Source organism: Populus nigra, chromosome 12, assembly GCF_951802175.1.
Source record: "Populus nigra chromosome 12, ddPopNigr1.1, whole genome shotgun sequence".
Classification (NCBI taxonomy): Eukaryota; Viridiplantae; Streptophyta; class Magnoliopsida; order Malpighiales; family Salicaceae; genus Populus; species Populus nigra.
The window spans coordinates 15127086-15142961 of NC_084863.1; the positions used below are offsets into that span (position 1 = coordinate 15127086).

The 15876-nt window shown below is 31.1% G+C and overlaps 2 protein-coding genes across 2 annotated transcripts; both read left to right on the forward strand.

Moving 5' to 3' along the window:
* The first annotated feature begins 134 nt into the window (after window positions 1-134).
* LOC133669213 (G-type lectin S-receptor-like serine/threonine-protein kinase B120) lies at window positions 135-3837 on the forward strand. The gene is made up of 7 exons (XM_062089266.1): window positions 135-1682; window positions 1806-1943; window positions 2047-2207; window positions 2336-2543; window positions 2737-2974; window positions 3075-3225; window positions 3302-3837. Exons 1-7 carry the CDS (start codon window positions 416-418, stop codon window positions 3629-3631), a joined length of 2493 nt encoding a protein of 830 aa, XP_061945250.1. The 5' UTR covers window positions 135-415; the 3' UTR covers window positions 3632-3837.
* A 2178-nt stretch (window positions 3838-6015) lies between these two features.
* Window positions 6016-6738, forward strand: LOC133669590 (calcium-binding protein PBP1-like). The gene has a single exon (XM_062089789.1). The coding sequence runs from the start codon at window positions 6166-6168 to the stop codon at window positions 6523-6525; it is 360 nt and encodes a 119-aa protein (XP_061945773.1). The 5' UTR covers window positions 6016-6165; the 3' UTR covers window positions 6526-6738.
* The last annotated feature ends 9138 nt before the right edge of the window (window positions 6739-15876 follow it).

Genomic DNA, 15876 nt, shown 5'->3' on the forward strand with positions numbered 1-15876 from the left:
GATGGTTGGTTCAATGAATTCTTCGTAGCATTAACTAAGGGCTTTGAGAATTATACTGAAAAATCATGTCCTTTTTCAGAATATAGAAATGCCTTGTGCGCAACAAGTGTAAAATGTGTTATCAGAAGTTTTTTCTTTGGTTAGGTGTCTTGTCACCAAAACTTACCGACAAATGGCTATGGAGAATGAGATTTTTCCATGGTGGACATGATGCCTACCTACACTATAATGCAAAAAAGAAATGATTATGAAGATTACACTTTAGTTTGTGGTGAATGGTGAGATATCATTGGTTTGAAATATGGTACCGGCTTTTGTCTTTTTGGCAGCCAAAAAGTTCAGCTATTAGCGCAGTTTGTTGTGGTAATCGAAGGATTTTCTGCACTGCAAGCATCTCTTACTATCTTACTGTCACATGATGTGGTTGTGTGTTCTCTTGCTCCTTTTGTCAATCTCATCTTCTCTATTGCCATTCTGTGCAAGTCAAGGCATTATAGCTCCAGGAAAATACATCAGTGCAAACCAACCCATAATTTCTGCTAGTGAAACTTTTGCATTAGGTTTCTTCAGTATGAGAAATTCAACTCCAAGGTACTATCTTGGCATTTGGTATAACAAAATTCAGAAGAAAACTATTGTCTGGGTGGCCAATAGAGAATCCTCAACTGATTCTCTAGGAACTTTTGCACTCGGGGTTGATGGAAATCTTGTGGTTTTGGATGCAACAAAGAAGACTGTTTGGTCATCAAATGTAAAGGTCGCTGATTCTGCTATAAATAACACAACGGGTATGCTGATGGATAATGGAAACCTTGTTTTGAGAAGTGATGAAGCCGTCTTGTGGCAGAGCTTTGATCATCCCTCTGATACATTCTTGCCTGGCATGAAACTTGGCTATAATCGCAAAACTAATCAGAGAAGGCAGCTTACTTCTTGGACAGATGCTGAAGATCCACAACCAGGAATGTTCTCTTTCGGGATAGGTACGACTGGAGGTCCACAGTTTTTAATCTGGAAGGATAATGATCCTTATAGCCGAAGCGATGTCTACAGCAATTCTGTGTCATTAGCGAAGTTATCCAAGTTGCGACCATTTGCTTATTACCTTACTTTAAACTTAGAAGGTGATGACATTTATGTCACTTACAGTGCCTCAGAAAACTCGGCGATATTAAGGGTCACGCTAGTCCCAGATGGGCGAATTGAGTTGTTGCTATGGCAGGAGATAAACAATGATTGGCTTTCTATGTGGCAGTGGCCTTCTACTTACTGTGAATTCTATGCTCAGTGCAGTCCATTTAGTAGCTGTGATCCAAAAGGGTCTCAGGATCATTGCAAATGTCTGCCAGGTTTCCAGCCAAAAGTTCAGCAAGAGTGGGATATGAGGAATTGGACTGGTGGCACCTGTGTGAGGCAAAAGGCATTAAGATGTGACAAGGATGATGGGTTCTTAAAGTTGGTAAATATGAAATTACCAGATCATTCATATATATTGGGAAATATGAGTACCAATGATTGTGAATCCAGATGCCTACGGAACTGCTCTTGCGCAGCTTATGCATATTTAAACGCGAGTGATGGAACTTCAGGGAAATGCCTGAACTGGTATGGGGATTTGATGGATCTTGTACAGGACTTTGTTGGATCAGATCTTTACATTCGTCTTCATGACAGAGACCCGGGTATGATCATCTCATTTCAAGTAGCTTAGCTCAACATCTGCATTGAGCTGAAAGGATTAGGACTACTTGTCCTGTTCATTAAATTTTGTTAACAAACTGATAAACCTTTTCTTTTATATGCAGTTGGAAATGTTAAGAGTAGTGTTAAATTTACACGTAAAAACAAGCGCTCGATTATAATTGCAGTAGCTGCAGTTTCTATAGGGCTTCTTTGTGTTCTATTTGGCTATTTCATCTGGAGAAAAAGCATTGGAAAACAAGGTACCTTCTGTATGTTTTCGTCACACACACACTCCATATAAAGATGATGCTCGTTAGCTGTTCTGATTTACTCTTCGGCCTAACATTAATTGATTTCCGACAGAGAGAATTGAAGAGACTTGTACTGGTATGAACACCAGCATTGAACTCGGAAAGAGTGAGACAGAGCTGAACATATTTAGCTTTAACCAAATAGTGGCCGTCACTAATGACTTCTGTGAAGAAAATAAATTGGGAGAAGGAGGTTTTGGCCCTGTTTATAAGGTAGTACTTCCAGTTCAAGGAAATTCTGCATCCAAAGTTTCAAATTTACTTGATTTCTGTTTTTCTTTTTTGTTCTATTGATCTCTTTACTGAAGCTGTGAAGGTTTTTTTCTGAATCTGGTCTACAGGGGAACTTGATGAATCAAGAAGTAGCTATAAAAAGGCTTTCAAAGAAATCTGAACAAGGGATTGAAGAGTTCATGAATGAGTTAAAACTTATTGCAAAGCTTCAGCACACTAATCTTGTGAGGCTCTTAGGTTGTTGTGTTGAAGGGGAGGAAAAAATGTTGGTATACGAATACCTGCCGAATCGAAGCCTGGACAAGTTTTTGTTTGGTAAACTTCTTCTCTGTCGAAACAACTCGAATATGAAGATTAACCTGGTCTGAACATCATCAATAGATTGAACAATTTAAACACTGCATTTAGCAGATCATGATGAAATGTCATATGACCATTTTATTTCTCTGCAGTTCCACATTGCTATACAAATTCAGAACTGATTCTTTTTAGTGATTTCTTCTATCAGATCCATATGAAAAGGCAAATCTTGATTGGAGCAAACGTTTCCGGATCATCGAGGGCATTGCTCAAGGTCTACTCTACATCCACAAGTACTCTAGATTGAAAGTGATCCATAGGGACCTAAAGGCAAGTAATATATTACTGGATGAAGCAATGAATCCTAAGATTTCAGATTTTGGAATGGCAAGAATGTTTGGTTCAGATCAAACCGAAGCTGATACCAAGCGGGTGGTCGGTACCTAGTAAGTTCACAGATTGCACATAAACTTCCTTTGACATCAATCTGATTCTACTGATTATGCTAATATTTTGCTGCTACTAATTCATAGCTCAACTGTGCAGCGGCTACATATCACCTGAATATGCACTGTATGGAAAATTCTCAGAAAAATCAGATGTCTTCAGCTTTGGAGTTCTTTTATTAGAGCTAGTGACCGGCAAGAGAAATATTGAATTTTTTGGTGCCGAGCTCCCTCTAACCCTTCAAGGATGGGTATGTGATTGACTTTCCTTCTTTGTTCTCCATATGCTAGGAAAACAAGACATTAATGTCTTTAACATGTTTTCAGGCATGGGAATTGTGGAATGATGATAGAGGACAAGACCTTATCGATCCGTCGATAAGGGACACTTCTGAATGTTTCGAAAGAGCTCTCAAGTGCATCCATGTAGGGCTTTTGTGTGTTCAGGAATCTCCAGTTGATAGACCAACAATGCCATTAGTCGTTCTGATGCTGGGCAATGACAACGCATCACTTCCTTCTCCAGAAGAACCTGCATTTTCTAGTATTAAGCGTAGGAAATCTAGCAATGTTGTTTCTTCTTCTTCTTCTGATCACAACACTTTAAGCAGTTACTCTAACAATGAGTTGACAATTACCCTGCCTGTGGCTCGATAGGACTTTTCATTTTCATTTTTTTTTTAATTCACTTGAGATGCTTACGAATTGATCTTTCAATTTCCCTGTAGTACTGTCTGGAAACGCAATATCGAAATGTAATGCAAATGGAGCTTTGGTCTGTACTTTCTCATCACTTGCACTGAGCCATATGGATTTGTACAAATGCTTCAGTGAATTTTATACGCAGTTGGCGATGATGGAAATAGTTCTAACTTAGATTGAATACTTGCCACATTGCATTCCATTTCGCTAATCATTTCTTGTGACAGATCCATCTGAAAAGGTAAATCTTGACTGGAGCAAACGTTTACGAATCATTGAGAGTACTGCTCAAGGCCTACCTTACATCCACCATAAAAGAAAAAAGAAGAAGAAAGCAGAAGAGGGGGATGGAAGAAAGAAAACCTTCACAGCTCGATAACGATTCTTGGAAGTAATATCTACCATAGCCATGCGTAGTTTCTTGGAAGTCCTAGTCAGAAAACTTGCTGATCATCTATACCTTTGCCTCTTGCATATCTACTTTACGTGCCCAAAGCATTCCAAAAGTTGAAGTTTCCAATTCCGTTTCTGCGTACGTATGACATGATCACCATGGTCGACGGCAGCCCACACGTCATTGACACGGCCCTTCTTTAGGGCTGGTTCCTTCCCAAAGAAGGAAATTGAAATTGACATCTGCTCTTTGTCTATTATGTTTATATTTATTCCATGAAATCATGCGTGAACGTGTCAAGAAGATGTTAGCCAATTTTCATATTCACATATGACTAAGTTGAAATTGATTTTATTATGTGAAATGTGAAGGTAACCTATTCTTTGTTTAATACTTTAATTGAGTGTCAAGAATTCACTTGGAATTAAGATTTGGGCCATTTGTTCGGTTTTTTCTTTCACTTGAATTAAATTTATTTTATTTACTATAACACAATTAAGTAAAAAATATATATTTTATTTATCTACTTATAATAAATAAATTGAATGAAGAAAATATCTATCATATTCACCTGTTTATTAGTTTTTTTAAAAAATGTATTTAATGGGTCATTTTTACTCGGTTTTTGTCACATAATATAAAAAATAGATACGAAATAAATATAACCATGTTTGATTAGAAAAATAAATATAAAAATATAAAATAAATTTATTTTTATAAAAATTTTATAGTGAGATTTACATTTTGAAGCGCAAAAAAACATTCCATTTATCTTTATTATCCTTGAGATCATACACTAATTTACCCGGGCATAAAACCCTTTTGTACATTAATTCACACCTTTTTTTTCCATAGAATAATGAAAAATTTAGAAAACAATCTTTAGTTATCACTTTTCAAAAAACCAGGTTGGATTAACTGATTTATCTTATAAATATAAATTTAAGATATTATTTATTTTTGTGTTTCAAAAATATTTAAAAAAAATTAAATTTTTTTTATTTTTTATTTACTTTAATTTAATATTTTTTAGTGTTTTTGTAATGGGTTAATATAAAAAATATTTTTAAAAAATAAAAAAATATTATTTTAATATATTTTTAAATAAAAAAATACTTTTTAAAAAATCATAACTACGTTTTCATGTGATAAATGATCCAGGCTTTTTCAAAAGTGATTTTAGGAAAAGTTTTCAACAAGAAAAATCAAATCTGAGTCATCTCACTTGATTTTCGATGATAATCAATGCTTGTGTTCAGGCAAGATACAGATGTACTTATGAACAGTTGATGCTGTCCTTTCTCCTTCCTGCCTCTTTCTTCCTACCCTGCATCAATGGATCTACTTTATTTTATTTTATTTTTGGTTTCTAAAGATGGAAAGAAAGATGGGTTATCGTGTCGACATCGCATCATTTTTTATTTAAAAAAAATCCCCATCGCATCTACCTAAGATTATAAAAACTTATTCTTATAGATGCATTAAGTTATAATCGTTTGAGAAAATAATTCAATTTTAAATAATGTATAAAATTCAACTAAGAATATTTTTTTTATTATAAAGAGAGGACAGCATTTATGACTCTTAGCAAACTATCAACGGGAAGATCATGATAGAAAAAATAATTTCATTAATACAATATAATATTTAGTGTAAATAAAGTTCGGATTGAAAAATATATTTAATGGTGAAAATTATATATAGGAAAAAAAAAAGACAATAAAAAGAAAGGGTACCCTTGTGGAGACAGTCGTGCAATTTTATTTTTTTCTGTGGCTTTTCCCAATTCGTAATGAAGTCAAAACTCAAGAAAAGCACGGATTCACAGACGCAAACTATATTAAATGACCAAAAAACCCTTGGCAACCTTCTGCGCAACAGATGATACTGCACCCCGTGTAAGGAATCAAAGCCGACCAAATTGTCTGTCCCTTCGCTGTCACCCGTTGTAAGACCATAACCCTTCAGTTCCTTCCTAGAAGATCCTCTTCCTCCTTTCCTCTCCTATATAAATGCACCGATGCATACCTTTCCACTCATAAATCACATAAGAATCCAATCTTCACGCTTGTTTTCAGAAGAGTCTTGATCAAGAATGGCAGGAGTTGAGAAAAGAGTAGATTTTGAAGATTTGTTGCCTGTAATGGCAAACAAGCTAGGTGGGGAAGGTTTGATAAACGAGCTGTGTAATGGGTTTCAGCTGTTGATGGATAAAGATAGAGGGGTCATTACTATGGAGAGTTTGAGAAGAAATTCGTCTTTCTTGGGCTTGCAAGATTTGAGTGATGATGAGCTTGCTAGTATGGTTAAAGAAGGTGATCTTGATGGTGATGGGGCCTTAAATCAAATGGAGTTTTGTGTTTTGATGTTTAGATTGAGTCCTGAGTTGATGCAAGAATCAAGATTCTGGCTTGAAGAAGCATTTGAGGAGGAGCTCAAGAGTGATGGGCTTTGAGTCATGCTAGCTGCTGGTGATGATCATCATTGTTTCTACGGGTTTTCTTTTGCCATTGCAAAGATTTGTATGCAAATAAAAATTAACACCGCCTTGATATGGTGCTGACCACTTCAGTCTAGTTTCTTTGTTATTTGTTTTCTAATTTGTTGTTATTGATGTTCAAAATTGAAAGGAGAATACTTAAATACAGAAGCATTATTTGCAGGGAAATTTGGTGTTTGTGTTGTTCTCAATTCATAATTTTATTAGGCTATTGTTTTAAAATAAAAAAGAAATAGAGACGATTGCCCACTAATCCACCATTACAATTAACAAAACATGCCATTACTCGGATTCGAAATCTCTTTTTGGGAGATTAGACCTGCCCAAGGCCCCATGTTTTTAGGTGTCTTATATAGTCCCTTAACTTTTTGTAGTAGTCAAATTGGTCCCTAATACTAACAACTAACAGTGACCACTAATTACTAACCATTCCATTTACTCATATTTCCCCATAGACCACTAAAGAGGTAGAATAGGGCAAGGGGTAACCTCTTATGATTACCCATCCTAGAGCACAATTCTCAACTAGGTTCTTAAAGTATGGTTTTATCAACTGACTTTTAGGCAGAAGGGCTTAATTGAAAATTCCAGATGCGATTGGGACCTTAATTGAGGGAAACAAAACTCCAGGAACCCGAATCAAGATCACCTCTTAGGCTCATTGCTTATACGAGGTCAATTACCATGTATCTTTAATTTCATTCATCTCTAATTGCAATCATGCATCGGGCTATTACTTTGTGAAAGGTATGGTAGGATGAACAATAAACTAAGGAGGAAATAAATTGAAAATGTTTTCCAGGATGTATCTTTAATTTATGGGAAATTAAGGGGGAAGAGACCACGAGAATATATAGACGTTGTCATACTTTGAATTGATCTTGGAAGCTTTAATCCATGATCTATTCAAACCCGTTATCACTTTAATAACCTTAAATTATAAGTTGTTGTGTGTATGGTTGTGATGCGGTAGGCAGACAAAAGCTACGGCAAATCCAAGATTGGTGGTCAAGTTGGCACCAAGTTCCATCCTCCTTCCATCCCTCAATGTTCTTCTTCTTCTTCTTCTTCTTCTTCTTATTATTATGGGAAATCTATCAGCTTTACTAAGGGAGGTAAAATTCATCCATCAAGAAAATTAACGAAAACTAATAGGCATTGAAAATACCCTTAAAAAAAAAAATTTAAGCTTGAGGTCAAGGAACGTTTTAGGTTTTTCATAATAGTTTTTTTTAATTAAAAAATCAGCTACTTTTGTATTTAGCTAAATAAAAAAAATATGTATGTATGACACACTTGGGGCACATGGGAGGCGCCTATGTCCTTCGATTGTGCGATACCTCACAGCATTAAAAAATAATCTTATGTCGTGTTGTTGGAAGTATTGTTTTGTTTTATTTTTGTAGGTGTGATGAGTGTCTCCGATAATAGTCTAGTTTGTTGTCAGTTGATCTTTCTTTTTTATCCCTTCTTCTTTTTCTCTTATTCCCTCCTGAAAATTACAGTTTGACCCTCTTGGTTGTTGATATTTCAACTTCAGTCTCTATTCTTTTGATTTTTTATTTTTTATGTTGGCCTCTTTATAAAAGTTTTATTTGTTTTTAATTGCATCATTAAATCTCAATTTATTAAATATTATATTCTCCAATTTGGTTCTTTTTCTTTGGGTTTCTAATTTTTTGCCTTGACCCTTTTGTAAAAGTTTTATTGGTTTTCAATTTTATTTTTCAATTGAAATTGATGGTATTATATTTTCTAATTTTGTTCTCGCTATTTTAATTTTTAATTTTTTTTCTTAGCCCTTTTGTAAAATTTATTATTCTTTCAATCTCATCATTTAATTACAACATTATTTTTATTTTTTATGTCAATTTTGAACCTTATTCTTTTTATTTTTTTTCTTTTACTAAATTGATTTTTTTTCCAATTTCACCTTTCAATTAAATATAAATTTATTTTTTATTTTAATATTTATTCTCATTCTTTTAATTACTATTTTTTAAAAAATATTTTTATATAATTGAATTTTATTTTCAATTTCATCCATCAATATATAATTGATTGAGAATTAAACTTCATGATTTTTCTAGATTGAGTGCTTTGGGTCTAATAATCTGGGTCACAAGTTTGAAAATTTAACACATGATTTTTTTAGAAAAAAGAGCTTTATAATTCTTTTTAGTTTTTTATCGAGTTATTCCAATCACATGATTTGAGTCGCGGGTTTATCAGAATATCTCAGGTTGGCTCAATTCTAATTAGTGAGGTTATAAGTTTATTATGACTGGTTTTTTATATCCTTGTTGACTTATCACGTTAGACACGGGATCGATCGAATATATTTTTATTTTATATTTTTTTTAAATATCATTTTTAATAATGATTTAGTCAAATTATGTTTTTACTAATCATCTGGGTTATCTTTGGACCTGTCAAATTAATCAGGTTGCATTTGATTAATACCACATGGTTAATTTTTTTTTACTAGAAAAAATGTTAGCAATGCATGAATTTTTTTAAAAAATTTAATCTGACTTACAATGAAGCGAGAAAAAATTATATAATTAAAAGAGTTAATTAGTAGCGACTGACGTGGGAAAGGCTTATTGTCTCATTTAATCTAGTTTTCTTTTGTTCTTGCTTGCTTTGAATGTCACTATTCTTGGTGCGGGCATTTTGTGGTGCTAGCATTTCGTTGAAGGCTGAATTATTTTTTGTATAATAATATTCATAAAAAATATATCAAAATAAATTATAAAATTTAATTTTTAATTAATTTAATGTTAAATGATAAATTAAAAAAAATTAATTAAAACAATTTTAAAAAATAACCTAGTGAACCTTCATCAATCTATCAAAGTGACCTATTAAGATTTAATCTTTAAAATATTTCTGCCTGTTAAATTTAATAATAAAAAAACCTTAGTTGGCAAGTGATTTGACCTACTATTTAACCCACTATTTAAGATACCTGATGAATATTCTTATACATACATCTCTTGACTTTGAACACTGGCTCTTTCTGCCAAGGTTTTACGAGGAAAAATAAAACACAAGCTTCTTCCTTCTGACCCGGGTAAATCAATATATATATATATATATATATATAATTCCAATAAATAGCCGGGTGGTTATAAATTGAAATTTGAAGCAAACTATGGATTCTTCATTGTTATTTTCTTTGGACTTCGAACATTGTGTTGTGAAAGCCATGTACAACGTCAAAGTCAATGAGAGTTTTTAATTTCTCTTTTAACAAATGTATTTTCCACATTTTCCCTAATATCTATACAATTTTCTTACGTCATGTTATACGACTGAAAAGTATATATTTTATTTTTTTTAATAATTAAGGTATCATTGTATTAATTTTTACATAGTAAAATTATTTTTTCTTAAAAAGATTGTTTATAGCTAGATTGACATATTTATGAGATTTTTGTCTTCATCCTCCCGTGAACACAAATGAGTTGGATCATCACAATAATGTCTTTTCATGCTTTTATATTTGAAAAAAAAAATCAAATTTATATTTTATATTCAGATCTTGTTAGTTTCTTTTTAAAAAAATTGACGTACGTAGTTATTTAATTAATTCCATTTATGAGGGTATTTTAAACTTTCATTCTAATATAAAATGTTGAATGATCCCTCAAAATATGTGACTATAAGTCGGGTCAATATAGCTCAAAAATATTTTTTATTCTTCTTTTTTTGTTTATCTTTCCTTCTTATGTCAATCTTTTTTATGGAATAAATGTCGATATAGTTACTTTTGTGATATTTAAATATCATATTTAATATAAGTTCGACAAGTAGAAATTGAATTATACAATAAAGTGATTTTTGTAAAGTGAGTAGATGATTGAATTATACAATAAAGTGATTTTTGTAAGCTTCAACTGTGGATGAAATTGTTCCTCAAAACAAGAAAAAACATGAACAAGAGAAATTGACTCCAAAATTCTTGCTAATTTTGTCTCTAAATAATTTTTAGAACAAATTTTGGGCCAGGAGCTTACAACCCAGAATTATGAGAAAGTGGTTCATAACTTTAACAATGAAGTAATTGGGCTGGATGATGGATTCAATCTTTCGGCAACCTAGAGCAGTCATTTCAAATTTCTAGATCACATATAAATTTTTTTCTAGCCCGTATGTAAAAGGGATTTCTTCAAAAATTATTTGGAGACCAAATTACCATACCAAACAAATCAATCACATTATTAAATCCCTTGTATTCTTAGTATATAGTTGTTGTCTCAAAAAATAAAATAAAAATAAAGACAGTAGTGATAAAGACATATTTATATCTTTACTATTTTTATTGTCTCTTATACTTTTTATATTTTTTGATCAAATATTTCTCTCTTTATTTTCATCTATTTTTATACCAATCAATCAAATTATATCCTGTTTTAATTGTCTTTCTAATACCCAACTCTGATTTATGGCTTGAAATCTGGATTTTCGAGGGTTAAAAATGAAATTCATTTTTTAATTCTCTTAATAAATAAGGAAAGGAAAATGAAAATTAAAGAAAATGATGAATGACAGCTTCCATCTTACCAGCTAATGAGATCGAAGCAAGTCCAAAAAGGAGGAGAGTCTCCCTGTCCCACTACTAAAGCACAACATCATGCCTAAAGCCAAAGTGAGCAAATATATTGTCTTTTAAAAAAAAAATTGAATGATGTTTTCATAAAAAGTAAACTCCAACTCAGTATCTACACTTTTTATTTGTAATATAATGATAAAAATATTGATAAATTAATGTATTAATTTTTTTATTAACAAGGGTATCTGAGTTAGTTTGCATGTATTTTGACTAATCTCACGAGCCCTGAAGTTAATGACTATGTAAACCTCCAGTTATTATCATATTAGTAACAACAAAACTAAAACCTAAAATTATATATATAAAAAATGTAATTCCGTATTACTAGATCACCTACTATATAGTTATATATATATATATATATATATATATATATATATATATATATATATATATATATTAAGGCATCACTATTAATGTTTACATGGCAATGTAGCCCATTGGGAGAGGGGCACGACGAAGGCCTCGTCTAGTCGTTTCAAACCCACAGCAACTTCTGGAAAAGATATCTTGGATATGGCATCGGATGATCTTATCGATGGGATTTGCCTGCCATTTTTTCTCCCCTCACCTCTTGTGCTTGGGGTTGCTAGTCAAAAGAATATTCATACCAATAAAATCCAACTCCTTTCTACAACATAAACAGAGATGCGGATAATATTTCATGCATAGATAGTTAATTAGGAAAAAAAAAAGATTTTCAATTCTATAATGTCTAAAGAGCTTGTGCCTCTTATAATCACAATCAATGTTGGTGGCATTTTTTTTTATCATTTTGTATTAAATGAAGAAATATGAAATAATATATTTAAAATCTTGAAATTAATTCAAAGATATTAATTATCACATCAATACCCAAAAGAAAAAACAAAATCTATGAATGGTAGGAAATCTAATTTGTGGACAAAATAAAGGAGGCTACACAAACGAACATAATTATGTTTCCCTTTTACATTTATCCTATCGGAATCAATTATAAAAAGACACACAACATCTCTCTTTTTAGATTTACTTGTCATATACAGTTAACCCATGTTGTCTCCCAAATTACTTTATATATATATATATATATATATATATATATATATATATATATATATATAGAGAGAGAGAGAGAGAGAGAGAGAGAGAGAGAGAGAGAGAGAGATTATAAATTAAGTACTATCTAGGTTTTACATATTGATCTTTAAGTTCCAACACTCCGTGCCTAGATATTTATTAATGTCTAACTTTGTAACTTGTGAAGTAAGCTATAGAAGATTTTACTAAAGACTACATTCATTAGTATATCTACTAAGAATTGAATTATCTTGACTTTGAGTTTTTTTTTTAATAAAGTTTTGATCTACCTTAACATGATCTATCCGATTATGTTGAATTGGATTATGAGCTAACTTTATGGCTCTCTTGTTTCAAGGTTGTCAATTCCGTTTCGTTTCGTTCGGAATGGCCGAAACATTTTATACCAATTCAAAAAATAAAACAAAATGAAACAATTTTTATCTCATTTGAAATCTCAGTTCGTTCCGGATTTTTCATCTAAATTCCGGTCGGAATATTCCGATTTCATTTCACATGTTCCGTTCCGGTCTTGAAAAGTCATTGAATTAAATTGAACATAGTTTAATTTAATTAATTAAACCACCCAATTATAAAAAGTTCTTTTTCATTACTATTTTCAATAACAATGATATTAATAATAATATTGAAAATTATTATTACTATTTTCATTAACAATGATATTAATTTTTTAAAATTAGATTTATCACTAATATATATGGTTTATATTCATGTTGTTTTTTTTCAAGTTTATACTTTATAGGAATTTGAGCAAAACAAGAGATGTTTTAGATCCCATTAGCCTTGATAACATTGACATAGCTTTACATTTAAAATATATGTGTTAAAACATTTTAATTTCATAATATTTTGATATTTTGTTTAAGTTGAATTACTTTAAGTTAAAGATCTATTTAATCTTGACTATTTATAAATATTTTAAAATTTGAAATTATATTTGTTTGACATTGTGTTTGTATTACATAATTTATAATTAATTTATCTTGAATTTGAATTATGTTTTTTGAATATATATAAACAGTACAACCCCGAAACGACACGCCGAAACACTCCGAAACTGAAATATTCTATTCCAATTGAAAAAACAAAACACTTACCGAAACAGAATTGACAACCTTGGTTTTCATAAATTAGTATAATTTACCACTTAATATGTAGCCAATTTCAATGAGTAACACTTTCAGTCATAACATCTCACATAACCCTTTGGTCATTCCTTTAAACTTTACCTTTGCTTCTTACTTTTTCATGAAATAAGGTTACCTTCATAAAAGTAAAATAGCTTAATGTGGATTTTCTATCTTTAATGCTTTTTGCCCAACCTAAATTTGTATACCTATTAACATTTAGGTGCCTATTTTTAGTCGTTTACTAATAGCTGGTTTCAAATACCTAAGAATCCAATTCACTAAATTCATGTGTTCTTCATTACGAATATGCGTAAACTAACTTATCAAGTGTACAATATAAGACATATTTGGACTAGTGTGGCCGGACAAGTAGATCAATTTTCTAACTAGCCATTGACATCTCTTTTTATTAACAAGAATTTGATCGGGATATTCTCTAAGACCATGATTTTGTATTATTAAAGTGTCAGCTAGTTTACTATATAACATGATTGTCTTTGAAAGCAAGTCCATCATATACTTCATTTGTGATAAGAATATTTCTTTTACTAATTTGGCCACTTCAAAGCTTAAGAAATATTTTAATCCCTCAAAGTTTTTCATTTCAAATTTAGTTGTTATGGTTTTTTTTTTTAATTCTTGAAATTTCTTCTGCATTATTGCATGTAATTATCATATCATTTACATATATTATCAAGGCTATTACCTTCTTCCATCTATGTTTAAGAAACATTTTATAATTTATATTATTTCTTCTAGATCCAAATTTTTTCATAATTGAACTAAATTGTCAAAACTATGCACGAGATGATTATTTAACCTATATGTAGCCTTTTGCAACTTACATACTACTCTAATTGATGAGTCTATAGTGTATCTAAGTGAAATGTCATATCATCAACATATATTATCAAAGCATTTTTTACATCAAACTAACGTAATGGACAATCTAGATTTGCTATTAGAGACATTAGAACCCAAACTATATTCAACTTTACTACCAGAGAGAATGTCTCATAACAACCTATACCATATGTTTAAATATATATTTTTGTCATGAGTCTTGTTTTAAACCTTTTAATAGTCCAATTTGCCCTATGTTTGATAAAATAACACCTGTTTGCATCCTATAATTTTCTTTCCTTAAGGGAGAGGAACAATACTCCAAATCTGAATATATTTTTTTGTAATGCCTCCTTCATTTCTATCATTATTGTCCAAGTCCACTCTTGAAAGAAAGGTCTTCTTGCAAATTGCTAGGAACATATAAAGATAACAACTAGTGTATATAAGTTTGTAATGGTTGTGGTAGCTTCTAGAAAGATAAATGGTTGGTTAATGGGTACTTGGATTTACTGTATATTCTAAAGAATACTGATTTAGTAGTTTCTCATGATTATAACTGAAAGGTAGCTAGTTTATATCCAATATAATTATCTATTAGATTAGGAGATGACGTGGAGTGTATTGCCCTAGAATTATTCTTAGAAAATTGGTCTTCTAGTACTTATAAAGAGGGGAAGTTCATTTTCTCTTGTATCAATAACCTATTATTGGGTTGGTCCCAAGCTGATACCTTCATTTCATACACTGTTAAAGTATAAGTTCATCCATTTTTCCTTTTTGTTATGTATCTCCTTCTAAAGAGGATATATAGAATGAGGAAGATGAGAAATATTATTCTAATTCCAAGAAGATGACATACATGCATTGGGTAGGAGGATGGTATATATCAATGATATCCTTTTTGATATGTTTTATATGCTAGAAAAATATAACGAACAACGTATGGATCAAGCTTTGTGTGTTAGTTTCATGGATATGAATAAAGGTAACACGATCAAAAATTAAAAGAGTAAGCATTAATATGGGTTGAAGTCTAAAAATTAAACACATTTGAAGGCATTCAATTCATTAGGTATATTGCCGTGATAAATACCTTATTCTAGTCATATCGTGGAAAATAGGCTCTAATAAATAGTGCCCTAACTGTCTCTACGATATGTCTATTCTTTCTTTCCGTAATACCATTTTGCTGGGGTGTTTGAACACAAGATGTTTTATGAAGAAAACAATATGTAGGGAAGGATTTATAAAATTCATGATTATCATACTCTCTACAATTATAAATATTGATAGTTTGAATATTAGATGAAAATGGATTTTGAATCATGGTATGAAATATCATAAAAAAACTTAATACTTCATTTTTATTTTTCATTAAATAGAATTAAGTCATGAAAGTGTGGTAGGCCTATAACCCACATGTTACTAGATCAGAATCATACTCTGATACAATTTTAAAAATATCGTGTGTGTGAAGGTTTACTTTTTATTAATACAAGGTAATACATATATAGATATAAAGTAATATCTAGATTTTAATTACATATTGATTTTTAGGCTAGAATCAAGGTTTATAATTGACTAGAATTTTTTAAATAAGAAATTCATGCCTCTACAATTTCATCTTGACAA

Coding starts and splice junctions, on each gene's coding strand:
- LOC133669213 (XM_062089266.1), top strand. CDS start 416: ATGATGTGGTTGTGTGTTCTCTTGCTCCTTTTGTCAATCTCATCTTCT. Junction 1,683..1,805: donor TCTTCATGACAGAGACCCGG/GTATGATCATCT, acceptor TTTTATATGCAG/TTGGAAATGTTAAGAGTAGT. Junction 2,208..2,335: donor GTTTTGGCCCTGTTTATAAG/GTAGTACTTCCA, acceptor TCTGGTCTACAG/GGGAACTTGATGAATCAAGA.
- LOC133669590 (XM_062089789.1), top strand. CDS start 6,166: ATGGCAGGAGTTGAGAAAAGAGTAGATTTTGAAGATTTGTTGCCTGTA.